The 27141-nt window shown below is 45.4% G+C and overlaps 1 protein-coding gene across 1 annotated transcript in view; it reads left to right on the forward strand.

Moving 5' to 3' along the window:
* The first annotated feature begins 12184 nt into the window (after nt 1–12184).
* Nucleotides 12185–27141, forward strand: part of Ywhaq (tyrosine 3-monooxygenase/tryptophan 5-monooxygenase activation protein theta) — a 31222-nt gene continuing 16265 nt past the window's right edge. The window contains exons 1-2 of the mRNA XM_050141922.1: nt 12185–12330; nt 12717–13051. Of these exons, the coding sequence (XP_049997879.1) occupies nt 12758–13051 (294 nt within the window). The 5' untranslated portion in view covers nt 12185–12330; nt 12717–12757. The remainder of the gene's footprint in view (nt 12331–12716; nt 13052–27141) is intronic.

Here is a 27141-nt window from a genome sequence, read left to right on the forward strand (position 1 = left end):
AGAGGGGGTTGGGAGTGGGTGGGTCTTGTCTCTTAAAGGGACAGCATACCCAGATGACAGACCTGGCCAGCAGATCATAACAATGATAAGATTTACAAAATGGTGTAATTCATTTCTGAGAAGTGTGCTATAACCCAGTGGTAGAATAGTCTCTCCGGCAAGGGGGAGCTTTTTGTGGGTCTAGGAAAAGGCTGAATTGAGCTGGGTAGAGGCCTCAATAACAGCCATATTTTTGTTTCCCCTGCTTTTTCTAGAGAAGGGAAGCTGAGTGAGATCTGAGTTCAGTCCCTTCCAGGCTCTACAAAGCTGTTGCCTTTTTCTGCCACTCTGGCCAAAAGCCCAAATACTCATACAGAAGCTGTGTGCTGTTTGGAGGTCACCCAGTCTCTGAAGTCAATCTGTGCAGGATGGCTCGCTGTATCTAGGGGGATGGTGGAGCATCTTCCTGGAAGATGCAGATTACAGATACTTCTTTTCCAGATTGCCTGGTGTGGCCTGGGACTCGGGTATGACAATATTCTATTCCAGGGTTTAGTATCCGGAGTGAGGCTCTTAAAGAGCAGGGGTTATGGAGAAAGCCTTTTAGGGCATCATCACCCTAGTGCCATGGATTTCGGTAAGGGTGGTGCCGTGGCAGGGAATGGGATCCAAGGTCTTGTGTCTCAACCCCAAAAAGTCAGGGCAGTATGTTCTGATACCAGCCAGCTAATGGCAGAAGCCATAAGGTTCATCTGGGCAAGGACTTCAGGGCGGTTCTGGTCATAGCTTAGCCAAACTCCATCTTCAGTGCTCATTACTCCATTGACTTGGTCCATCACTGTCCCTCGCTGTCTAAGAATTAACAGTGTTACTCTTATGCCAAGGGGAGTATGGATTTGTTACTTAAAATAGGAGAGGCATGTTTTTGTTTCTCAGTGCTGAGGATCACACCCAGAGCCTTGCACACACTAGGAAATGGCTTTATCACTGAGGTACCCATCCTTTGGGATTCAATAATAAACATAGATTAAGTTGGGTCCCTGTTCAGAAAGGGTGAAGGAAACATCTTGGTTAAGGTTTCTATTGTGATGAAACACCATGACCAAAGCAATAGGGAAGGAAAGGGTCTATTGGGCTTATATTTCCACACCATAGACCATCACTGAGGAAGTCAGGAGCCTGAAGGCAGAAGCTGATGCAGAAGCCATGGAAGGATGCTGCTTACTGGCTTGCTCCCCATGGATTGCTCAGCCTGCTTTCTAGTAGAATCCAGGACCATCTGACCAGGGATGGCCCCACCCACAACGGGCTGGGCTCTCCTTCATCAATCACTAAGAAAATGCCCTATAGGCTTACATATAGCAAGATCTTCTGGAGGCATTTTCTTAGTTGAGGCTCCCTCCTCCCAGATGACTTTATCAAATTGACATAAAACTAGCTAGGACAAATCATGTATTTTCTGAGCACTTATTAGGTAAAAATCCAGCTATGGAACTTAAAAATCTTCTCTTACTTATTTGTTTGTTTTTTTTTTATGGATGTCTGAGGACCCCTGTGTGATGACTCCTTCAGGGAACAACCAGACCTCTAAAAGTCGCTGTCAGGTCCCTGACTCTACCTCATCACTGCCATCTCTACTCACTTGCTTCCGTTTGAAGCAATACTTCAAAATCAGCCTCCAGACCTCAGCTCCTGACTGGTACAAGCAGCAGCTACAACTTCCTGTGTTGAAGACCCAGGCCTGCCTGCTTTACCCTTGTAAACTGAGTTCTTGTTACACCAGCTCCCCGCCCCCGCCCTCCACTCTGTGTGTGTGTGTGTGTGTGTGTGTGTGTGTGTGTGTGTGTGTGTAAACTGCTCTCACTTGGGTTCATGTTTTGAATCCGTTGGCTCAAGAAGGGACAAGCTGCTGCCTTCCTCCCTTTGTTTCAGGAAGTTTGCGCAACAACCGCAGCAGCAGCAGCGGCTGGGCTGCCGCTGATCCCATCTGAGCACATCCCAGCCGTTCACCCGCTGCAGACTCCTTCCCAGGGAAGCTCTTTCCCTCGGTCTGGTGGCTGATGAGGAGCAGAGAGAAAGGCTGGCAATCGTTTACTCATTAATATCGATTGCATCAATCACCTGACCTCAGGCAACGAGCAAGCAGCTCCTGCTGTACTAACTGCCAAGCAGGGTGGGCACGTCTCCTTTCTCCCAGAGGCAGCTTTTGATGGGTCAAGCCTCAGGGTATCAATCATATTTTGGTATATTTGGTATATAAGACCCTTAGTGCTCTTGTCTGGATTTACTCTGACATAAAGAAACCCGGAAGAGAAATTGTTCAGCTAAATTAGGGATTTTACTTACAATAAAAAAAAATTAGGAATTTTATGTACAATTTGAAAAAAAGCCTCTTCCCAGCCAGGCAGTGGCAGGTACCTTTAATCCCAGCACTTGGGAGGCAGAGGCAGGCAGATCTCTGTAGAGATTGAGGCCAGTCTGCTCTATAGAACAAGTTCCAAGACAGGACCCCAGGTTACATAGAGAAACCTTGTCTTGAGAAACCAAAAAAAAAAAAAAAAAAAAAATCCTCATCCCCTCTGCAAAAGGCCTCTTCTTGGGTAAGCTCTAGTTGCCAAGTTGCCAGACCTTCTGGGGCAGTTGGGAGTTTGGTTTTGACTGGGAGAAGGAGGGTGGGAGAGGTTGCCTGGCTCTTCCACCGCACACCCATCCCACCCCCACCCGGTTAGAGTCACGGGTGTCTCCAGCTGTGGCTGGACCTGGGCCAAATCCTGCAGCCATCCTGAGCAGCAGCTCACCCTGTCCTCTAGGCTCCTCCTTCCTGTCTTTGTTAATTCATCCCTTCCACCATCCCCTTCTTGGCACCCAGTGTATCCACTCGGTGCCCAGCTAGGCACTGCAGATACGTAGGCAAATCACGTAGGCAGAGCCCTTGCCTTAAGGTACCTTCAACCTGTGGGTGAGCAGGCCAGAGCTGACCCAAAGTGACTTCTTGCTCAGGAAACACAGGACAGGCTGAGCTCTGATACCTGGGAGGGGTAAAGAAGGGTCACTCAGAGGAGTGTCATCTCCCATGGAAATGAGAGATGAGCAGGTAGCCAGATGAAAATGTCAGGGGACAGGGGAGAGCAGGACCAAAGCCTAGAACAGGAGGAGGGGAAGCCAAAAGCTAAGATAGGAAAGGAACTCGGGAAGACATTGCCAATATCATTCAGCAAACCCTCAGAACAACTTGGGGAGGCAAGGAATCTCCACTCTCACCGTCCTCACTCTATAAAGAGGGAAACTGAGGCACCCCATGGCCAGGCACCCTGCCGAAGATGCTATAACAAAGTCCTGCTTCGGACCCAGGCCATCTAGCTCCTGGGTTCACCCAACATGCAACTGAATCACGTAACAGACTTAGAGTGGCAAAAGAGTAGGAAGGCCTGATGCCGGTAACAGGATGGGCCTGCTGAGGGAACGCGGTGAGAGTGTAGCCAGTCTCCCCTGCACCATGTGTGTTTGCTAAAGTCTCCATGAGCTCGGTGACTAAGCTGTTGGGGCAGAACAACAAAGACCAAAGAAACCCCACCGCCTCTGGCTAGGACGTGCTCTCCTGAGTGATTCACACCCCCACATTTTGTCCAAGCCTCTATGGAGGTTAACACAGCCGAGCTTGACAAGAAGGTCTGGGCTTTCGGTATGGCGTAGGGGAGTTTCTAGATTATGTTAGTAGAGGTGAGAAGACCGTTCTAATTGCGGGTAGCACTCTCGCACAGGCTGAGGCCCTCTCTGAGCTTCGTGACTATGGACTTAATGTGACCAGCGTCCTCCTCACCAAATCACCATGTCCTCCACGACTTTCCTGCCACAACAGCCTTTCTCCTGGAGCTGTTGGTTTTTGTGAAGCATTTTGTGAGATAATTTGCCACAGCAACGAAAGTAACTCATGCAGCTACCTTCTTGGGCTTGGCCTTACGTCAATCCAGCACAAAAGGCCTCCCCAGGGGTCGCTCTGCTAGGCGAGAAGGGAAGAGCTGTAGACTCTTGTTTCTATGGCTCTCGCGGCTTCCGGTAGCGGTTCCTTTCTCTCTGCAGCCTCCTGATGCCTGCAATCTCTCCCACCGCTCCAGCCCACACTCGCCTCTCCCTTCTCTCAACTCCCATGGCACTTATTGTAAGGCGCACACAATCGGCTCCTGTGTGCATTGTTCTCTGTTTTGCGTTCACTCATCCGTGCTGCTCTCCCGAATTGTCTGGGGATGAGTCATAATTTGGGTGACTGTTAAAGGTTTAGTGCTTTATGTACCAAAACCTTAAAACGCCAGTACCCTGGCCACTGCAGAGAATATCTCTAACTGCTCGCTCTGCCTGTCCACACTCTCTCCCAGCACACTTCATCATTAGCTAGAAAACGGAGGAACCAAGGATGCTTTGCTCCCAGCCAGGAGAAAAGATGCCAAATCTGCCAAGAGCAGGAAAAAAAAAAAGGGAGTGGGGGTGCAACATGAAGTTTGAAGTTGAAGACAATAAATGTCTGTATACCTTGATGGGTTTCAAACAAGGGCAAGGTGGGAAAATCAAGACAGTCTCTGACCCCCATCCAACCCTTAGCCTTGGCAGAGGAATTAAAATGACCTGGCATAGAGCACCATTAGAAGTCTAAGAAAGTATGCAGTATAGCTGCGACTATAAATAGCCCGGTGATAGAGTGCTTGCCTAGCTTGCATGAAGCCCTGGGACTGGTTAATACATAAACTAGGCTTGTGGGGCACTCAGAGAGAAGGAAAGAAGAGGATGCCAAGTTCAGGGTCATCTTTGTTTGCACAGTGAGTTTAAGGCCAGCTAACAGCTACAGGAGACCCGTGCCTTTAAAAAATATGTATGCATGTGGTATGTATGTATGTATGTATGTATGTATGTATGTATGTATATCCACAGGGATGCATCAATAGTTAAGAGCACTGGTTGCTCTTTCAGAGGACCCAGGTTAGATTCCCAGCACCCACCTGGTGGCTCACAATCTACTGTAACTTCAGCTCCAGGAGATTCAGTGTTCTCTTCTGACCTCTGAAGGTACCATATGTACATGGTGCACATACACACGTCGAAGCAAAATGTTCTTACCCATAAAATAAATAATTTAAAATTTAAATATACATACATAATGTAGATCATGCCTGATTGAGAACCTGATGAACATTTTTTTGTATGTGTGATTATTAAGAGTCACTGCTGTGCAGGTTCTAAAACATGCGGCCATGTGCTCCTGATGTCTTAGGTTTTTCTCACTATCTCTTTATAAGTTTGTTCTATTTTATCAAGTGATTGCTTTGATAGAAGTGTCTGGATCCCAGGGTAGCCCTCGAAACCTGAGTTCCCCTCAGAATCACCTGCTGGCAAAACAGAGTTGATGCTGACGTCTTATGATTGGCTACTTCTGGGTGGTTGTGGCCTAGGAAACCCCTGTGAGTGGGCCTGTTGCTAAAAGTCCTGCCCCAGAGGCGATGGGAAACAATGTATTCGCCTTCTCGTAAGGTGCCATGACAAACTGAGTATGATTTCACCAAAGTGTGGGAAATCAAAGAGGTTTTGGGCTTACTTACAGAGAGTAGATGCGAGGTTACTTACAGGAGTGTGGTGCTGTCCCCCAAAAGGCTGTACAAGGATGGTTTTGGGAAAACCCAAAGTTGCATAGATGGAGCCACACAAACCCAGTCTTCCCTGCCCTATATACTATAGTCCCTCCTGTAATTAGGGCAGACTTGCCTACCACAGGGGCTATAGAATGGCTGGATACTCATCCGAGGGTGCTGTGACCCTCTCTGACCCTCCTTCTTTTAGTGGATGTCAGTCATCAACTAGCCTAGCTGGGACAATCTTTTGCAAGTAAACACAAATGAACCCTCAAAGATGGTGGTTGTTTGGGCTCAGTGGATAATCCAGCATGGCATGGCCTCGCAGAACTGCCAAAAATGGGGATGCCTCCTCTGTCTTTGACTGAGCTCCAGGGCCTACCCCTTACTCTCTTCTAAGCTCCTGTGGCCACAGTTCCAAAAACTCCCAACATCTAAGACAGTGCCTGGCAGGTGACAGACCCTTAACATTTTTCCTGAGGGCTGGAGAGATTTGGCTCAGCGGGTAAGAGCACCAGCTGCTCTTCCAGAAGACCCAGATTCAATTCCCAGCACCCCCATGACAGTTCACAACTGTTTGTAACCGCAGTTCCAGGAGATATGGCATCCTCGCACAGACACACATGCAGGCAAAACACCAATGCACATACAATAAAGAATTTTTTGAATGAATCAATGAGAAATTGAGTTAGGGCTTGAAAGCCCGCTAGGGTGTTTGTTAATGCCTCATCTCTGTGGCATTCCCTGAGGGATCCAGGATCTTCTGTGAGGCTTCAAGGATCTTGACAAGTGAGCACAATCCTACTTTCACGGACTATCTGAGCACAGCTCTGCTCTCTGCTTCTCTGTGCCTTCATACATAGGTGGGCCCACAGTGAGTTCCTGATGGTAACCATCGATAAGATTGGCCATGCTTTGTCTTGATGGCCTGAAATCACTCTCCAAACAAACCTTCACTGAATGGCTTTTGTGGGCAAGAAAAGTCACCAGGGACAAGGGAGTGAGATCTAATTTTTTTTTCCCACTCAAAGAGCACAGTCTGAAGGTAGGAACTGGGGAGAGAAATACAGAAGCCATCAAAGAGATTAAGCAAGGAATCAGAGGGTGGCCCTGCTTGCTCTAGATACATTGGGAGTGAAACAGAGCTCCCATATGAAAACAGACACAGTTGCACTCATCAGTAGATATATACTTAGCCACCCACCAGCCTCAAATAACTAAGCATTGTTCTCAAGACAGCTGTGGCTTATCCTCCACTGCAAGTGTACAGAGTCCCGGCTTTTCTAGAAAAAGTCAGGCAGGCCTGTTTCTGTATCCTAACTCTAAGGCCTACCCATTGGGTAGGTGACTTAAAGGGTCGGCACCTCTGTGGAACCAACTAGGCTGTGAGGTGTTTGTTCAGAGGACACTGGAGAGGTGAGATGGGAAAACAAAACAAAACCCTGGGCTTCGGAAAGCATGTGGTCTGGTAAGGGAGCAGTGACAGAGGCACCTTGTGGGTAAACATTTAAAGCTATGGATGGATGTTGATATCATTGGCTGAGTGGGAAAAGTTATTGGATGTGTTAGTTGGGGCTTTCCAATGAAATTATATCGAATATAAGTGTTATGGTTTAAGTAAAAATGCTGCAGGTTCCCAAGTGGCTGCAGCAGGCAGCAGGCAGCAGGCCACGAGACCATGCAACAGATCCCCAAAGTGGTGGTAGGCAGTGGGTAGCAGGTCCTGAGAGCAACCAGTTCCAGGCACAGTTCCTCAAGTGTATGCAGTGGGCCACAAGGGGCAGCAAGTCCCAGGCAGGGAGCCATGTGGTGGCTGAGAGACCTTGACAGGGTAGCCAGTCCCATGAGGGGAGACAGACAGATGGGCATACCACAAGACCATGCCACAGGTCTCCAAAGGAAGCTGGTCCAGGGCAATGTGGGTGAGAGATGGAGACAGTTAGGCATGCCATGCAGAGTGAGGTTGGATATTTATTTTGTGGGTTATGGGGGGAAAGGGGACAAGGGAAAAGAGGAGAGCGAGGGAGAGAGAGGGAGGGAGGGGGGAGAATGAGAGACAGAAATAGGGGTGGGGAGGAGAGGAGCCACAGCAATAGCTACCTCTCTGGGAGAGAGACAGAAAAGGAAAGGACTCAGACTGGAAGCTGAAGATCAGCTTGCCTCTGCAGAAGAGGGGAGGGAATGGGCATGGCTTGTCTCTTAAAGGGACAGGACATATCATTACATTCCCATCTCTTTTTTATAATAAAAAGGTAGGAGGTTAGACACCACAGGTTAAAGGAATTGGAATGGCAGATTCTCAAGACTGCTTCCCATTTATTTGTGGGTGTTGTCTTTGGGGGGGAACCTGAGTAGACTGGGTGCTGGTCACATCCTGGCATAGCTAGTCTCTTTGGTTTAAGTAAAAAATGCTGCAGGTCCCCGAGTGGTGGCAGGCAGCAGCAGTGGGCCCCAAGACCATGGCAGGCCACAGAGGCGCTGGGTCCCAGGCAGAAAGCCATGTGGCAGGTGACAGGCCAAGACAGATAGGCACACAATGCAGAGTGAAGCTGGGTATTTATTTAGTGGGTTATGGAAGGGAAGGGGAGGAGGGGGGAAGAGGAGAGAGAGAGAGAGAGAGAGAGAGAGAGAGAGAGAGAGAGAGAAAGAGAGAGAGAGAGAGAGAACTGGCTGGAAGCTGAAGATCAGCTTGCCTCCGCAGACAGGCGAGAGAGTGGGCGTGGCTTGTCTCTTAAAGGGAGAGGACAGACCATTACAATATGTACTAGTTACTTCTCTCAGCTGTGGAGAAATACATGGCCAAAGGAACTTTGGAAGGGTTTATTTCAGCTCTCCATTCGAGGGTATGGTGGCAAGAGCTTCAGGCAGCTAGCCATATTACATCTGTAGTCAGGAAAAGAGAGACAGAAATGCAAATGTTCAGCTTGGTTTCTCTACGCAGACCAGGGCCTTAGCCTGTGAAAGGTGCCCCCATATTTAGGGTAGGCCTTCCTGTCTCAGGTAACCTAGTCTTGATAACTCCTTACAGATGGGATCCAGATACTTGTCTCTTCCACGGCTATAGATCTTGCCAAGTCAACAAATCAGTATTGGCTATCACAACATAAAAATAGGAGAGATCGGCGGATTATAAGTCACTGATTTATTGTGCAGGGTGGACCAACAAGCTGAGCCACAGAGGGCTGGTGCCCCACTTCCAGTTCAGAGGTCTCAAATGGCCTCTGTGGTAGATGACACTAGAATAAATGCAGGCTATTGGAGGACTCCCTCTTGTTGAAAGGAGGCCTGGGTTTTGCCCAGCTGAGAGAGTGAGACCCACCTACAAGGTCCACAAATTAAAATATCAATCTCAGCACCTGGGAAGCAGAGGCAGGTGGATCTCTGTGAGTTCCTGGCCAACCTGGTATACAGAGTGAGTTCCAGGACACCCAGGGCTATACAGAGAAACCCTGTCTAGAAAACAAAACAAAACAAAATAAATAAAATAAAAAATATAAAATGTCAGTCTCATTAACATCTTTATGGAAACACCCAGATCATTTTTGACACTAAAGGTGGCCATCCGGCAGTCCTTACCTGTGCTAATTAACACAATTGATTCAAGAGATAAACTTTCATTAACATTTCACAAGCTACCAAGGTTCCTTGGGGGAGGAAAGACACCCTCCCTAGCCTCAAGCAGAGGGAAAAAGGAAACAACAAACCTAAAATTTAGCTGGGCTGTGACAGCCAAGGCCTTTATCCCAGCACTCGAGAGGCAGAGGCAGGCAGATCTCTATGATTTCAAGACCAGCCTGATCTACAAGAACTAGTTCTGGACAACCTCCAAAGCTACAGAAAAACTCTTGTCTCAAAAAACCTAAATAAATAAACAAATAAACTAAAATTTACTGGACACTTGCAAGATAGCCCATATTTTCTTATGGGAGACCTCACTTAATTCTTTGAGTTATGAATTGCTTTTACAGTTTATAGGTATAGGAACTGAGGTCCAAAGAACGCCAAGATGCCCAAGATCGAATCATAAATATAATGGCTGAGCTTAAGGATCATCTGACTGCAAGATGAATGTGTGTTGTTCTCTTTCAGCAACTTCTTAGCTGGCAATTCAGGAAAATTAAGGTAACTGTACAGTACTTTTTCCGTGGTCTGTTCCCTAAAAGCCTTCCCAGCATGTTGGTGTGATACTGAATACATGGCTGCTACTCCAAGAGGACAGGGAAACTGTAAAGGTAAAAGAAAAATGCTGAGGATACCTAAGTGGCTCTCCGACGACATGGTGGCAGGCAGCGGGTTGGGGGTTGAGAGCAGCCAGTCAGTCCCAGGCAGGAAAGGCACAGTTCCCCATGAGGCTGCAGCGGGCCATGAGGGGCAGCAAATCCCAAGCAGGGAGCCGTGTGGTGGGTGAGAGACCTCTATGAGGCAGCCAATCCCACGAGGAGAGACAGATGGATGGATACTCCATGAGACCAGGCCACAGGTCTCCAAAGGTGGCTGGTCCCGGGCAGGGGGCCATGCAGTCGGGGGCGAGAAACAGAGACATGGATAGGCACACCACTCAGAGGTAGGTTGGATATTTATTTAGCAGGACTTAAATCGTGTGTGACACTCATGACTACTCAATAAATGCCAGTTTTTCTGTGTCCTGGGACTTCAAGTGTCCAAATGTTTCTTTTGAACACAGAGGCGGAATTCTCTGGAGACTCTCATATCTTACAATTTCATGATGTGTCATTGTTTCTGATTTCACATCATCTTAACTATATGAGCTTGTACAGGATAAATATTTGGATGAAAGTGGAGATTTTTAGGGGGTAGGGTACAGAGAAAAGCAAAAACTTGCCCAGTGCCGCCTGGAGAGATGTCAGAGCATCCTGACTTATTGAAAAAGAATGGGTCCACCTGCCCTTCTGGATAGTGCAACCCTTTGACAATTCCCCTTCAAATATCTCTATCCCCCCAACACACACACACACACACACACACACACACACACACACACGCGCGCCTCCTATGCTCAGGGCTTGCTGCTCTAATTTAGGGAATCTTGAAATTCACTGCCTTAAAAGCAGGCGTTTTATCTGACCTTCCACATGGAAATTCTTTCCTTTGGAATTTCTATGTGTCCAGCTCCACCCAACCCACAGGACCTTAAACGCTTGCGTGTCGGCAGCCTGGCCTCAGGGATTCCAGAAATAACGTCGGGCCCTAGCTAGCGCACTGGAGCATAGTAAGGCATTTCTGTACCGAGACAGAGTCGCTTTCCAACCAGGCCTCTCCCGGACAAAGCACAAAGCAACCTTTACTCGTTGGCTGGGGAGGGGCAGCTGGGAGGGAATACGAATTTCTGGAAAGTTTGTCCTTTTCCGTCAAACCTACCGTACTGGAGTCTCCAGATCTGCTGGCTTCCTCTTAGCATTTGAATTCACTTTGCTTGCAGTGGCGGTCACTTAAGTTCTTTGAACCCTTGGGGAAACAACGGGAATTGGAATCTCAGCTGCCTGAGCCCAGGTGGCAATTTCCTTCTGAAGTCAGGCAGGACAGCCACCTCACTTGGAGTTGGGGCGTGTTTGTGATTGAAGGCAGGAGAGAAAAGAGCGATTTAAAAAAAATTGTTAGTCGTGATCCTGAATACATAGCATCCGGGGAAAATGATCTCATTTCAGAAGGGTGTTTATCGTGCGGAGAAAATCGGAAGTCAACACAAGGGGAGAATTTTGACTTTATAAGAATCTTTGGGGAAAAAAAAACCCCACCACACCCAAAAATCGAAACCTTGTACACTTGTGTGTGTGTGTGTGTGTGTGTGTGTGTATTTAGACAGTAACCTGGAGAAGTAGAAAGGATTTTTTTTTAATGCTTCGGGAAGCAGGTAGTCATAGCTGAGTTTCTCCAAATCGTGCTTAATGTCATTTTCCATTTTTTTTTTTTTAAAGCGTAACTGACTCTGCCACGCGGACCTGCCCGGATCTCCTACATCTACCTTTCCACAAGGGAATTCCAGGCTTTAGGGTGCCTGCGAGAAAAACTCGTATTAAGCCACTTTCTCTGGGAACCAAATCTTTTCTAATGGGGATGGGGTTATCTCTAATTTGGAGTCGGAATAGGAAAGTCATAAAGGCTGCATGTTAGCGTCTGGGGCTCCAAACCTTTGTCAAGAATAGAAAGGTGGAAGAAAGAAAGGCGCTTGTGCAACCAAACGGCCAATTATGTCACTCTGTGAAGTCCAGCCGCAAGCCTCCGTAGCCAGCGAGCTGCAACGCCCCATCTGCAGTGGTCGCTGCAGCAGGACACGCGGCCGCAGCCGGGGAGGTCGAGCGCACCTCCGGGTCCCGTGCCGCACCCAGGAGTGCCGGGCTGGCGGGGAGGATGAGGGGAGTTGGTAAAGGCATCGCCATGGCAACAGTGACGTCCATTCACCCTGGATCTAATTGGAGGAAACCCCGTGGCCGAAGCCGCAGCCTGCGGGCCAACCGAACCTACCAGGGCCGACCCACCCTCCGAGCCTCCGCTTTGCTTCCCGCCCCGCCCCCCCCTGCGCCCCCTTCCGCGCGCTCGCTTCTCATTGGTCAGCCAAGGGACTGGAGGCGGGACTCCCCGGGGAAGTGCGGAACGCTATTGGCCGATGGCGCGCTCGTCGGCTCCGCGCTAGGCTGAGACGGGAGGGTCCTCGGCTAAAGCCCAAAGCAGATCAAAGTGGTGGGACTCGCGTCGCGGCCGCGGAGACTAGAAGGTGAGTACGGGCGCCGCCGAGGGGCCGCCGCCGCCGCCGCAAGGGATCGGGGCCGGGGTGGCGGGGTACGGTCCTCGGGGCTGGTAAGCCACCGCGCGCCCGAGGGACGGGCCGGGGCGGGAAGGTGCGGCGCCAACGGCCGCTTCCATCTTGGGCCAGGAGGGGCCCGCGCTCCGGCCTCGGGGAGGCGCGGCGGGCGGGCTGGAGGGCGCGCGCGGAAGGCGGCGGCCCCGAGGGAGGCTCGAGGACGCGGCCTCGTGCGCCGAGACAAAGCGGGCGTCCGGCCGCATTGTCTGACGTGCTCTCCCCCCTCGCTTTTTTTTTTTTTTTTTTTTTGTCCTCTCCGGCGCCGCCCCGCTCTGCCCCGCCCCTGGCGGCTCTCTCAGGAGGACTCCGGATCCGGCTCGGCTCTCGCCCTCACTTCGCCATGGAGAAGACCGAGCTGATCCAGAAGGCCAAGCTGGCCGAGCAGGCCGAGCGCTACGACGACATGGCCACCTGCATGAAAGCCGTGACGGAGCAGGGCGCCGAGCTGTCCAACGAGGAGCGCAACCTGCTGTCGGTGGCCTACAAGAACGTGGTCGGGGGCCGCCGGTCCGCCTGGAGGGTCATTTCGAGCATCGAGCAGAAGACCGACACCTCCGACAAGAAGTTGCAGCTGATCAAGGACTATCGGGAGAAAGTGGAGTCGGAGCTGAGGTCCATCTGCACCACGGTCCTGGTGAGTCGTGGGTCGGCGGCGGCCGCGGGGTGGGGGGTGGGGGGGAGAGGAGGGCGGCGGGAGCCGAGACCCTTTTGTGTGGGGTTCTTGATGGCGAGCGTCCGGTGGTGGGGTGGCGAGTTGGTGGGATGAACCCCTGGGCTGCCTTCGTCCCTTGTCTCCGAGCTTCCCCAAGGGTGAGCAAATCTCCCAGGCTCTGGGTTACAGAAACTTGGGAACATCCGTATAGGACTTGCACAAAACTGGAAGAGATCTATTTAACCTTGTGCCAGGAGACAGGTCACTTTGGGGGCTTCACATCATAGGGGGAAGGCATGGGGGCTTTTAACATAGAGATGCTAGTATATGCCCCCTCCCCCGGATTTAGGAATGGGAAACTAAATATAGCTTCATCTTTTCAGGTGAGAATATGTTGAGACGTTCCCTGCTAAAGGTGTGTGTGTGTGTGTGTGTGTGTGTGTGTGTGTAGGCGGAAGTTCACTAAATGAAAAGGCTACAGTCAAATCTAAAAGAACACAGTGTCCTGGTCAGTTTCATTATTTAGTAGCGTTTTTCCCTCTTTGTTGCCTCACTTAGCCTGGGTGTGTAGAGATGAAATCAGAAATCATTTCTGATGGGATTGGCAAGGAATGCCTTCCAGGTTTTGAACTATCCGGTCCTTAGCTGTTGTGAGATCCTTATTAGAGGGATCAGGGGTTTGCAAAGCTTGGTCATTGCACAGACCCTCTAATCAAATCAATGAAGTAAGTTTCTTACATGTAAGTCGTAGTGTATCGTGGGGTGTCAGCTAGTTTCATGCTGCAGTTATTTCTGTGAGACGTGTGCTGTTCACATGCAGTAGTGATCAGTGCAGTAGCTGCCGGGTGTGCCCACCACATGCCACCTTTAGAAGAGGCGCCCCGACTGCTCCATCAATACTGTGTTTAGGTGCCTTTGAAAGGCAAGCATGCAAGGTTGATGATTTTTCTTAAGAGAAGAAAAAAATTACCCTTTCCTCCCAGCCTTTCCTTCATCACATCAAACCCCTGGAACCTAGAACTTCTATTTCCGAGAGATTATCTGAATGAAATCTTGATAGGTGCAGATAGATGGTAGGGGCAGTTCATGGTACAGTGCTGAAAGCCCTGCCGCTTTATGAAGACAAGCCAGGTTTTGTTGTATTAACATGTAAGTGCTTTTAAGTCCCTGTTCACATAGAGGGAGGGCCAACTCCTGGGCTGAGTTGTTTTTTTTTGTTTGTTTGTTTTTTATATTCAAGAGAGCTGCCAACTTGGATAAAAATGGCAGACATTAGTAGCATGTATGGATGGCTGTTGTTACCTACCACTTTGTGGTTTATTTACGCATACAGTTCAGAATTGCCAGGCTTTTTCATGTTCTCTAGCAGTTTAATTCTGAACCAAGGGAAAATGTATTCTATCTTGCAGCTCTTACAATTCTATTTTCAGATTTTGTGTGTGTGTTCTGCCTGCGTGTATGCATGCGTACCACCCATGAGGATGCTTTGTCCAGCGGCCTGAGGGAAATGGCCAGGGGTCTTATCCTCTGAAACTGGAGTTAGTTTTTAGCCACTGCTTGGGTGCCAGGAACTTGACTGAGGTCGTCTTGAAGAACAGCAAGTGCTCTTAGCCACTGAACCATTTCTCTAGCCCCAGAAAATTGGGTTTTTAAGGTAGCATGAATGTGGGAGTTTTCCTGTTTTCGATGGTGTGGTTTGAGAGAGTGGCCAGACACTTACCAGAGCCCTCTCATGCATATCCTTTTAGGAAGAGAGAATTTTTGAAATTAGGACAGCACTTTTTCTTGCACGAGACAGAGGAAGGTTAGACTAATCTGATACAGCAATGCACAAACTAAAGTTAATATATTGTCTTTAGCTGAATTTTGCCTTGTTGACTAACTTTGAAAAGAGGATCCTGGGGAAACATGTCTTCAGGTGGCAAATGTACTGGAGAGCTTGCTGTACAGTGAAAGGTTAAAAAATAATGCAGGGAAGAACAGAGCTGAAAACCATTGATTTTATTTATTTGCCCTGCAATAATTTATAATTTTGGGAAATATAGATCATATAAGCCAATTTCTATAAGGTGCTTATGAACAAAAGGTAGTGTAGTTAGAAGGAAACAGACTCACGGAGAGAGACAGTAGATGTGAGGGTGAATGGACAGTGTTGGAAGCGGGCTGTCATTCTTCCAGGACAATGGTGCATGGGACAGACAGGAGGCTTTCTGTGTGACTAGAGGTTCATCTGTTGGTAGGAACCATAGTTGGTAAGGGCAGATCAAAGGGAGAACCTAGATGGAGGTTTTGGGTTTTCTTTTTATGGTACTGGGGATTGAACTCATGGCCTTGTAAATATTAGACAAGTGCTCTGCCACCATGAACTGTGTCTCCATCCACTGTAGATATTTATAATGGTGTTTTATAGTACAATAAATATTATAATCTGAACACACACAAAGTGATAAACTAGTCAACAAGAATCTGATGAATGATAGATTCATAATTATAGTCATAGGTCTAAATGTTTTTATTTGTAATTAGTAATTTAGTAAGGAGTTAGTGAAGAGGAGGAAGAGGGAAACCTAGTTTCTAAATTTGGTCACGGTGTGTATTGAGGAGGGGACTAGGAAGGAGAAATTGATACAGAGGGAAAACTTGAGACTCATTTGGTTTAAGAATCAGCTTGTGGCCGGGCGGTGGTGGTGCACGCCATTAATCCCAGTACTCGGGAGGCAGAGGCAGGTGGATCTCTGTGAGTTCAAGACCATCCTGGTCTACAAGAGCTAGTTCCAGGACAGGCTCCAAAACCATAGAGAAACCCTGTCTCGAAACAAAACAAAACAAAAAAAACAGCTTGTGTTTTTATCCAAAATATCATTGACTCCCTTTCAGAATAGATTGGGGGTGGATAATTTTGACTGTTTATCCAGAATGTAAATGAACAGCCTTTGGTAGTCATTGTTCTCAAGGTTCCTAAACTGTGACATCATTCCATCTAAAAAGATTAAAGTCCCAATAAATACTGTGAAGAGAAGCAGACCAAAATGGTTTAAATCAGACTCCTAATGGGAGTTTTAAAGTCAAAGGTTTTGCCAGGTCACTTGTCAGTGTAATCCATGCAGAGGAGATGGTTGGTCTAAATTTTTAAAGTGTCTTTCAGTTCTAGTAATTGGGGCATATCCATAGTTGATGCTTGCCCTTCCACTTCTGCTTTAGCTCCCACCTCTGGTGGTTTGAATGAGAATGGCCCCCACAGTCTCGTGCATTTGAACACTTGGTCCCCAGTTGGTGGAACTGTTGGGAAAGGATTAGGTGAGCCTCTGGGACTGTCAGTTCCAGTCAGCTCTTTCTGTCTAGTACTTGTGGATCAAGATGTAAGCACTCAGCCACTATTCCAGCATCATGCCTGCCTGCTGTGTGCGCTCTCCACCATGATGGTTTACTCTAACCCTCAGAAACTGTTAGCCTCAAATAAACACTTTCTTTTATAAGTTGTCTTGGTCATGGTGTCTTATTACAGTAAAGTAACTAAAGACAACCGCTAAAATAATTGTAGCACATGTCATCAAAGATGAATAAAATGGTGGAAATCTAGTGACTAGTGTAATGTCTTTGAAGAAGTGGTCCAAAAGTTATTAATGACCTGAATGCTGATAGGATCGAAGTGTAAGTGAAAAGTCAAGCAGTGGTTAAATAGGTTAAATAAGACTTTGGGAGCAGTTAAGAACTTGATAAGAAGTAGGAGCAGACCATCATAAAGTGTCCCCTCTGAGACTAGGAACAAAATTTATCATTTACAAGCCTTCAACTAAGAGACAGCCACTTGAGGTGTATGCAGGTTAGTCTTTGTCTTTAGAGCTGGAGTACCCTCTCTTCTAGTCTGAGTAGACCAGGTGCAGCATAATGCAGGGGCAGTTTGAAGTCCTACTGTCAGTACTCTGATCTTTTTAAAAATATGAGTCAGCTGGGCTGGTAGGTAGAAGGAGCAGAGGTCAGAATCAACCTCTATATTGTGAGTTTGAGGCCTGCCTGACTTTTGTGACACCCTGTCTCAAAAAGGAATAAAAACAAAAACAAGAGCCAGAGGCAAGTACAGGGATAATGTGCCTGTAATCTGAGCCATTTGGGAGGTTGGAGCAGGTTTGAGAGTGAAGCCAGCTTGGGGAGCAGCAAAAGCCAGTCAGTCTTAAAAGAATCAATCATGTGGTGGCACACACCTTTAGTCCCAGCCCTCGGAGGCAGCATGTCCATAGAGCAAGTTCCAGGACAGCCAGGACCACACGGAGAAACCCTCTTCTTTAAAAAAGAAGAAAAAAAAAAAAAAAAAAAAATGTACACTGAGTGGGAAGTGAATACACTTAGTCCTAGTATTCAGGAGGCAGAGGCAGGAGGATCTCAATCAAAAGCTGTGTAACTAAACCTCTACTGTTTCAAATGAGGGCAAAAGAAAATCTCACAAAATAAAAATATAGACAGTGGAAAACTGATCTTGTAGTAGCTGTAAACCTTATTTCAGTTATAATCTTAAGTTTAGTTATGTTCTGAATTAACCTCTTCTAATGAAAATATAGCTCATGCTGGTCATTATTTTGATTCTTGATCATTAGCAATCACATATCTTAATCTTAATGCAATTTTCTGTGTATAATAGGAAAAGTATGGGCTCTGGAATGGAAGATGGCACCCCCCCCCCCTTTTTGATACAGTTTCTCTGTGTAGCTCTGGCTGCTCTGGAACTTACTGTATAGACCAAACTGACCTCAGATTCAGAGATCTGTCTCCTGAGTGCTGGGGTTAAAGGTGTGCCCAACCGTTGCCCAGTTTGGAATTGGCAGTTTTTAAATCAATGTTCCTTGGTTGCCTTGTTTGGTGAGCACTGACCTAGCAGTGCTTCTTAATCTGTAAATTGGGGATGGTGTCCTCTGTTAGAGGTTTGTGGGTGAAATAGCTGCATTAGTGGGCCTTTGGGGTGTGGGGGTAGAAGGGGGAGATAGTGTAGCTGAGGTTGTTCTTGAACTGTTGATGGTGCTGCCACTACCTCTCAAATGTATGCTGCACTTCCCAGAAATTCTTTTTTTTATATTTTCTGATCTTGTCCAATTTAAGTATCTTGTGTGTGTGTCTGTGTGTCTCCTAAATACTGAGGATTGGACCTAGCGTCTCTTGAATGCCAGGCAAGCACTCCCACTCTTTACTGCTAACAATTGGTATATTTACAAGTTAAGCTGCTAGTGAACACTTCAAAGTTGAAAACTGAAGCATAAGGAAATTAGCAACTTGGTCAAGATCACAAAGTGAGTAAAAGGTAGACCAAAAACCTGAACCCAAGCTGTGTGCCTCCACATGAAATGAAGCAATAGTTCCTAAATACATGGGAGCTGATTGTAGACCAGTGTGACCTTCTGTGTTGGGAAATGTGGGCATTTTACTGTTAACACACAGAACTTTGAAGGGAGAAGATTGACCTTTAGACAAAATGACTTAAACGTACCAACAGCTTCTTATTTAATATACAGGATATGACAAAATTTTAGTCTTGACTTTTGGTATTTTTGTCCTTGAGTTACGTAAGTTACTAATGTCGAGAGTTTTGTAGGTTTTTGTTTTTGCTGAAGAGTGACTGGTGAGGACTAGATTTATCACTGTATGTGTTTGCTTAGCATGTACAGGGAGGGCCCTGGGTTCTGTCGCAGCAATGGGAAAAGAAAGTAAAATGGAATGGAATGTTGTTAGTGTAAATGAGATTAGTATTTCTCAACCAGGGTGTTTATCCTCTCAGTGCCCATATTTCTACATGTGGGGACTTTTGGCAGCATCTGGAGACATTTTAGGGTGTCAAAACTTGGAAGTGAGAGAAATAAAGAGTGTGCCACCCCCCCTTAGCCCTCACCCCGTGTGTGTGCATGCATGTGTGTGCTATATTGTGGATAGAGGATAAATATAATAAAATACACAACTGCTGGCAATTACCATAAGAAACTTACTTATCAGATCCTTTCAAAAGCCATTTTGATTGAAGTCCTGCGGTCTGCTTTTTAATAAGCTTGTCACAGAGGCAGAAGCTCTTCATTTCAGTCTCAGCGGGAAGACAGAAGTGTGCATGATGCAGGGTCCCCATCACCTTTGTGAAAACTGTTGCTCACAGAGTATGCGGTCCATGGTTGTTTAAACCCTGTGTCTTTAGATGTTCCATAATTTACTAATGTTCCATTTAATGTTTAGGTTTTAAACAGTTTTTCTCTATTTTAAACAACATGGAGAAGAACATATCTTTTGTGTGCTTTATGCTGTAATTTGCTTATAGTGTCCTAGAAATGAAACTTGTAAATCATCCCTTTGGGCAGACATGAGTTTACATTGTCAGCAAAGGCTGAGAATGGTCATTTCCTCTTAGTACAGAGAAGTGTTTTTGCTTTATTATTTAATGAAATCACTTTATTCTAATTAACTAAAAAATAAAAACACACAGCTAGTTTAAGGAAGCCACTCAAACTTGCCTAGTCCCAAACTCTCTACATCTCAGTAAACTTGTATATACAGTCAGAATGGCCACTCTGGAGCAATGGAGAGTGTCAGAGTGCCACAGACTGGGGGAAAGTGCTGGTAGGAGCAGAGGAGTATAGTCACCACGTTCTGATAATAAAGAGTTTAGAACGCAGTTAAACAGATGGCTGAGACAGTCTGATGGAGAACCTGCATTATTACATCTTGTGCCACTTTCAGGTTAATGGTAATACCTACTTTTTAAAGTATAATCATGTACTGGGGCAAGGTCTCTCTCTTTCTCTCTCTTTCTTTTTCCAGACAGGGTTTCTCTGTATAGGTCTGGCTGTCCTAGAACACATTATGTAGATCTGGCTGGCCTCAAACTCAGATCAACCTGCCTCTGCCTCCTGAGTGCTGGAATTAAAGGTTTGTGCCATCACAGCCTGGGCTGGGATATATGGGATATTCCTTTACACTGTGTGAACATATGTCACTATGATTGGTTTAATAAGGAAGCTGGCTGGCCAATACCTGGACAGGATAAGGTTAGACAGGAGATCCAGATGAAGGACACTGGTAAGAAGGCGGGCTGAGTGAGAGGAGTCCCCATCCAGACAAGGAGAGGAAAAAGGATGTGCAAGATGAAAGTTAAGGCCACATGGCAGAATGTAGATTAATATAAATGGGTTAGTTTAAATTGTAAGAGTTAGATCGTAACAAGCCTAAACTTTTGGCCGAACATTTATAATTAATAAATAGTCTCTGGTTATTTGGGAATCAACTGGTGGAACAGAGCTGGATCGTGGTTCTAACAAAAAAACTCCACCTATAGGGGTAAGTCTTTTAAAGTAAAGTTTTCACTGGTTAGCCCTTTATAATATATGACAACTAATATGCTTGTCATATCCGGCCCCTTCCTTTAATTAATAAAATGGATTGAAAATGTTCATCAACTTGGTGTTTTATTTCTTAATGAATCTGAATAGTGTGGCATCAGAGCTACATGGTAGTGAGAGAGCTTTTATAGCTAGGTGGTGGTAGCGCACACCTTTAATCCCAACACTGGGGAGTGGGAGGCAGGTGGATCTTTTGAGTTTGAGACCAGCTTGGTCTACAAAGAGAGTTCCAGGTTAGGCCCCAAAGCTACAGAGAAACCCTGTCTCAAAAAAACAAAAAAGAGAACTTTTATATTTCAGAGAGGGTTTTCGTGTAGCTAAGCTAGCCTCAAACTTGTGTAGCTGAGAATGACCTTGAACTTCTGCTCCCACCTTCCAAGTGTTGGGGTTACAGGCACAGGCATGTACCAGCAGAAGATGTAGGGATGAACCTAGGACTTAATGCACCTGAGGCAAGCACTCTACTAACTGAGCATCCCTGTCCCAAAACTAGCCCATATGCTGCTCTTCACTGGGCATATGGGCACAATTCCTTTTTGTTTATTCTTTGTTAACTGATGTTTTGTAGTGCTTGCCAGTCAAGTGCTCTACCACTGGGTACATTCTGTACTACTACTCCCCTTTTGAAAAATGCTCCATCTGGGAGTGGGGAGAGTAATATCCATCTACCTTTTCAAAGGAGTGACCTTCAGTTTATAATCCTTTGGCCTTCAACTCTGGACTGCTAGAATTGCAGACATGCAGTCATACTCACTTTTATATGGTGCTGGGAATCAAACCCAGGGTTTTATGTATACTAGATGGTCATCCTACCTCAGCCTCCTACTCACACCTTTTTTTTTTTATTGTAGAACAATTGAAAACATTTAGGAGAATAAAATCAAGAATTCTGCCAAAACCAAAAAGCTAATGTCCGTTTTCTTTGCATTATTTCAGTGATACTCTTTTGGAGGTGGGGGTAGGGGCTTTGAGATAGGGTTTCTCTGTGTAATAGCCCTGGCTGTCCTGGAACTAGCTCTTGTAGACCAGGCTGGCCTCAAACTCACAGAGATCCCCCATCTCTGCCTCTTGAGTGCTGGGATTAAAGGTGTATGCCTCCACTGCCCAGTACTCAGAATACTCTTAAATGCAGCTCACTCTAAGTGTGATTTACCATTTTGCCTTTTTTTAAAAAAATATTGTGTATATAAACACTTTCAAAAATAATTTTATTTTACTATTTATTATCATACAAAATAGCATCTTTTGTTGTGACATTTTCTTAGATATATTTTTGGTTGAACCTTCCCCATCTCACTCTTCCCCTTCAAGCACCTCCCATGCACCTTCTTAAACCTTTCCTGTCTGTAGTAGTCTTCTAGAGTGTAGCAGAACTTGGACTTGACCTATATTTACTAATCTAACCAAGTGATTTTGACCTATTAGTTATTGAACTTCCTTTGTATTAGGTATCAGAGTGTCCATCCACTTTGATTATTTAGGACTCAACTAAGATCTTCCCCTGCCTCCTTTAGGAAAACTTTTAGCTTACCATCATGTATCACCATGTATCCTTTCCCTTGAAATTCTGAGGCTGGAAGGGAAAGGGAAAGTATAGGAGCTATTATGTGTTTGTTTTCCATTACAAACCAGAAATGTTGGCCTTACAATAGCCAACATTTTACATGTTGACAAATACAGAGGATATTATTCCTGATATCTTTGACATCTTGAGACAGTGTAACATTTTACATGGCAGTTACAGTTACTAGGTCCTCAGCTCTCAGCATGAGAGTACAGCAGAAGTCAGACAGGAATTGTTTTCTGATAGTATCCAGAATTGGTGCAGCTGCTTTGTGACAAGAGCATACTGCAGTTTGCACATCTTTGTTTCATTGCCTCCTTGTCAGAGACCACACCCTGTCGTGCATCTTCACACGGCTGTAGTCATACCACTTGGCCATTGAAGCAGAGACTGGGTGAACCTTTTTGCCCTTGAGCATCTTGGGTGTGGGTGTGTGGAGGGGAGTACACTATGTTCATAGAAAAGTAGTCCTATTCTCTATGAGGCATCTCTGTGCCAAAGCAGATCCTGATACCAATCCTAGTCTAATTTTGCCTGTGTTAGTGGTGGCTGGAGGTTTTATGGACCAGGAAAAAGGATTTAGAGATTTGAAATTGAGATCTTTGGGGAAAGGACATTTTTTTTTTGTTTTTATATGCTGTTGCCCCCCCCCCCCTATTTTTGTCTGTTGGTCTTTTGTTGGTCTTTTGGATTTTAACTCTTGATCATAAAAAGTAGCTAGTTGACTACATGGGCTGCTGGTTTATTGTTCTTTTCACTGTAGCTGTGGTGGTACATGCTTTGTTGGACCTGAGTAGTATGTTAAGTCTCTGACATTGTGACAGCAGCTCTCATTCATTCACGGCACTAAGCTGCTCTTAGGTGTTAGTGTTAGAATTCAATCCCTATACAAACTGATATCAATCCCCTTGTCCCCAGAGAGGCATTAAAGAATGTTTTATACCTTTGTGAATTTTAATAAACACATTTTCAGGTATTGATCCTTTTAACCTTAGGATAAGGCTTTGCTAGAGGGGTGAATTACACGAGTTCACATTAATGGATAGTGGTGTGATAAGCCTGGATGCCAAGGAGGTTGGGTAGGTGGTTAGTAGAAATAAGTATTATAATTATAGATATATGACTGGAAATATATTTATTTCTGTTTATGACGTATTAAATCTTGTAGAAACTTGTGTCAGGGTTCTCAACCCGTGTGATAATGCACTACAGACGGATACACTGAAGGTTGGGGTGGGGAGTGTTTTCCCGTAGATGAAATTGGAGGGATCCGTTTAATGCAGCATGTGATGTTGCCTTTAGCCTTAGAAACGCAGGCATATCTAGGAGGAGACATCTTTAAAGCATAGATCAGTGGTCAGGTGCTCATGACTAAGAAAGCTGTTCTACTCATTTACGTGGAGTAGTAACCAGAGATGCTGTTGCTGGCTAACATGGCCAGTGTATTCTCAGTGAGGAGGCAGATAACTTGCTGGATCCAGTTATAATGAGGAAGTTGTTTAGTAACTGGCATTAGAACAAAGGGAACTGGGTGGCTTCTACAATGTTTTTAAGGCCATCATCTTCACAGCTAGGACGGATTTGTTTTGTACAGTGATGATGCTTCACTGTGGACCATTGGGGCTTCTTTCTTTAGTTTCTGTCCCTGTCCTCTCTCCATGATTCCCATTGTTCTGCAAGACTCATCTATATTGTTAATCTGTTTATTTGCTTAGTTGTATTTAAGTCTTAGATTCTTTTTGTAATTGTTGTTCGTTTTTTGAGACAGGGTTTCTCTGTATATCCCTGACTCTCCTGCAACTAACTCTGTAGACCAGGCTGGTCTTGGACTCAAACATCTTCCTGCCTCTGCCTCCCAAGTGTTGTGATTAAAGGATATACCAGCACCACCCAGCAAGTCTTAGGTTCTAAAGAATTTACTGTATGTATACACATATCCCTATTTTACATGCATACATAAATAAAATCTAGACAAATTAAATCTTCCAGTTTGATGTATAGCTAAGAGAGAGAAAATAGGTGTTACCATGATCTACTTATGCTTCCTTGTCTGAGGTTTCTAAGTGCAGTCTTCACTTTCTGGAGAAAATTACTTCTGGAGCTTCAGCGGAAGGCAGGGGATAAAAACCAAAGGAAGCTTTGGAATGATACTAGCCTTCTGGTTAAGTCAGCTGAGTGCTCTCCAATCAGAAATAGGAGGAAATGGTAGATGAGATTTGGAAAATGGAATTTTAGGAAATGAATTATAGCTGTAGCTCAGTTGATAGAGTGCTCGTCTAACATGTGTGCAGCCTAGGATTTGGTCCCTGGCATCATGTAAACCGGCTGTGGTGGCTCACACCTCTAGTCTCAGTGCTTGATAGGTAGAAACAGGAGTGCCAGATGTTTAGAGTCATTCCTGGCTACATAATCAGTTTGAGAACACTTGTTAGTCTGTTTCAAAACAGTAAAATTAGAATTGAAAGTCCCAGTGGCTGATGTAGATGCCTTAACTAGGAGACAGTTAGCCTTTTGGATAGGACTGTCGGTGCATTAAAGACTGAGTACCAGGTAGTGTTTTATTAACTCATTTAATCTTTACCAACATTTGTGAGGTAGATTGTCAGTAACTGTTCTGTAGATAAAGGGACCGAAGTACAGAACTGTAAAAGTAATTAGGTGGGGAAGGGGTACTAATCAGTCATGTCCATCAATTATCGCAAGGGAACACCTGGATTTTGGTGCATTAGTCGGGGTTCTCTAAAAAAACAGACCTGATAGAATTAACTTATATCAAAGGAGATTTATTACACTGACTTATCAGATGTGGTCTGAGTACCCCAGCAATGGCTGTCTTCCTCTAGAAAGGTCCAAAATCTGGTAGTTGTTTAGTCCATGAGGCTGAATGATGCTTCAACAATCAGAGCTAGTCTTTGATGGTCTTTATTGGAATACTGAAGAAATACTGTGTTCTGAGTAGTTTTTTCAATATGCTTTCTGCTTTGCTAATTTTCTTTTATCTCTATCTAACTTTAAAGTTTTTGTCTTTTTTATTCTAAAGAGTTTTGTCTCCCCAACCTCCAAGTTTACTTTTCTTAAGAGTTTGTTTAGAGGAACTAGTACTGGAGTTAACAGTTACTGTAACCTGTGATACAAATGTCTGTCCTCGATCACTAAGTGCACAACCTCAGCAGAGTTCCCAAGATGGGGATACCAGCCAGACCTGCTGAATGAACTCTGGCACAATCAGGCAATAGGTGTCATAGTTTTCTAGTTTTAGTGTATGTGCTGCTGAAGCAAGTGCCCTGTTGTGATTTGGGGGAGCATGGCCACCGTGGGCTCATATATTTGGATGCTCAGTTCCTAGTTGGTGTTACTATTTGAGAAGCATTAGGATTAGGCATTCTTTGTTGGAAGAGGTGGACTTTGCAAAACCCATACCTTTCCCAGTTATATACATCCCACCCCTTTTGCTTGTGGAACAGAAGTAAGCTCCCAGTTACTTCTCCAACTGCCTGCTGCCATATACTATGCCATGATGAACATGGACTTACCTTCTTAAACTGTAAGCAATCCTTTTTCATAAGTTGCCTTGGTTATAGTGTCTCATCACAGAACTAGAAAAGTAGCTGAGGCTAGATGACTTCTGCACTGACTTGGGCTGGAGCAAATCTCAGATTAGCTTGACTACCTGGTGCTGGCATCATCTGGGGACCTTGAAAATAGTGAGCGGGCAGCCAGCACCATCTCAGAGCTGGTCAGCAGAGTCTGTGACTTCCGACTGCATCATGACATGTTGCTTTCAAGTGCCTGCCTGTCTGTGGTCTTTGATCACATTGCTGCTGGTGATTGTCTGGAGAGAGGGTGTTTGTGGTGGTAGAGTCTGTTGATTTCTGAGCTGCAGAAGTCACTGGCTGGAGAGGTGACCTCTGGGGCCTGCAGTAGGGAACACTTTACCTTTCTTGCTGCTGGAGCTGGAATTGTGCTCACCACCTTCTCACCCCCACCCGAGGTGCAAAGGCTTAGCTAGCTAGGCAGAGGGTTCCCTCCTTTCCTCTCTGCATAAGAAACAACTGTCCAACTAAAAAAAAAGGTGAAAAGTAACTAATGCATACGCCTTTCCTCCTGGCTTCATTTCTTTTCAAATTCTAAACATGAGTTTATGTCAGGAAAAGAACAAAAGCTCATGCAAAATAAAAGATAATATGCTAATATGTGTGCATCCATTACCCAATTTTAATAGTTTAAGAATTCTGTGTTTATTTTTGAATCAAAGTCCTTTGTGTAGTCCTTTCTTAGGACTTGCTATGTAGACAAGGCTGACTTGAACTTACAGAAATCTCCTGCCTCTGCCTCCCAAGTAAGCTATCTCAGAGGGATTACCTATATGGAGAGACTGAGGTGTAGGATAATGTATGAAAGGTACTAACGTGTAGAAGAGAAAAAACAAAAGTGGATTCTAAATGCTTGAATCTCTGGAAAAACATGAAAGAAACTAGTAGTAATTGCTGCCTTGGGGAAATTGATGAAGACCTAGATGTCTAAGGAATTGTAGGGAGAACTTCTATTTTTCACTTCTGTATTTTATCTGAATTACACATATATTGTCCATTATTCAGTAGGAATTGGTGCTTGTATGCAAAACTAGAATAGAGGAAGACATGTTAGATTTGAATTGGACCTGCCATTGTGAGATGATTTTTTTTTTTTAAATATTTCCTGAGGAGGAAGAAAACAGAATTGTGTGACTATCATTTTCCCTTACAGGTTCCAGAAAAGCACTGTACCTTTCCAATGACATAATGCATGTGAAACTAACTCTGTTTCTGTTAACTCCATTTCAGCCTGTTGCCAAGACATGACTGATACTCATTTGACAAACAAATGTATGCCTGTTAGGCACTGTGCTGAATTTTATAAAGGAAAAATACAAAGAAAACATTTGTATTTAGAAGCTATTCTAAATTAATACTTAAAAATTAACATATATGGGGGCTGGAGAGATGACTCAGTGGTTAAGAGCATTGCCTGCTCTTCCAAAGGTCCCGAGTTCAATTCCCGGCAACCACATGGTGGCTCACAACCATCTGTAAAGAGGTCTGGTGCCCTCTTCCGGCCTGCAGGCATACATGAAGAAAGAATATTGTATACATAATAAATAA

The sequence above is a fragment of the Alexandromys fortis genome, unplaced genomic scaffold (assembly GCF_014885135.2).
Source record: "Alexandromys fortis isolate MF-2015 unplaced genomic scaffold, M_Fortis_MF-2015_v1.1 scaffold_30, whole genome shotgun sequence".
NCBI lineage: Eukaryota > Metazoa > Chordata > Mammalia > Rodentia > Cricetidae > Alexandromys > Alexandromys fortis.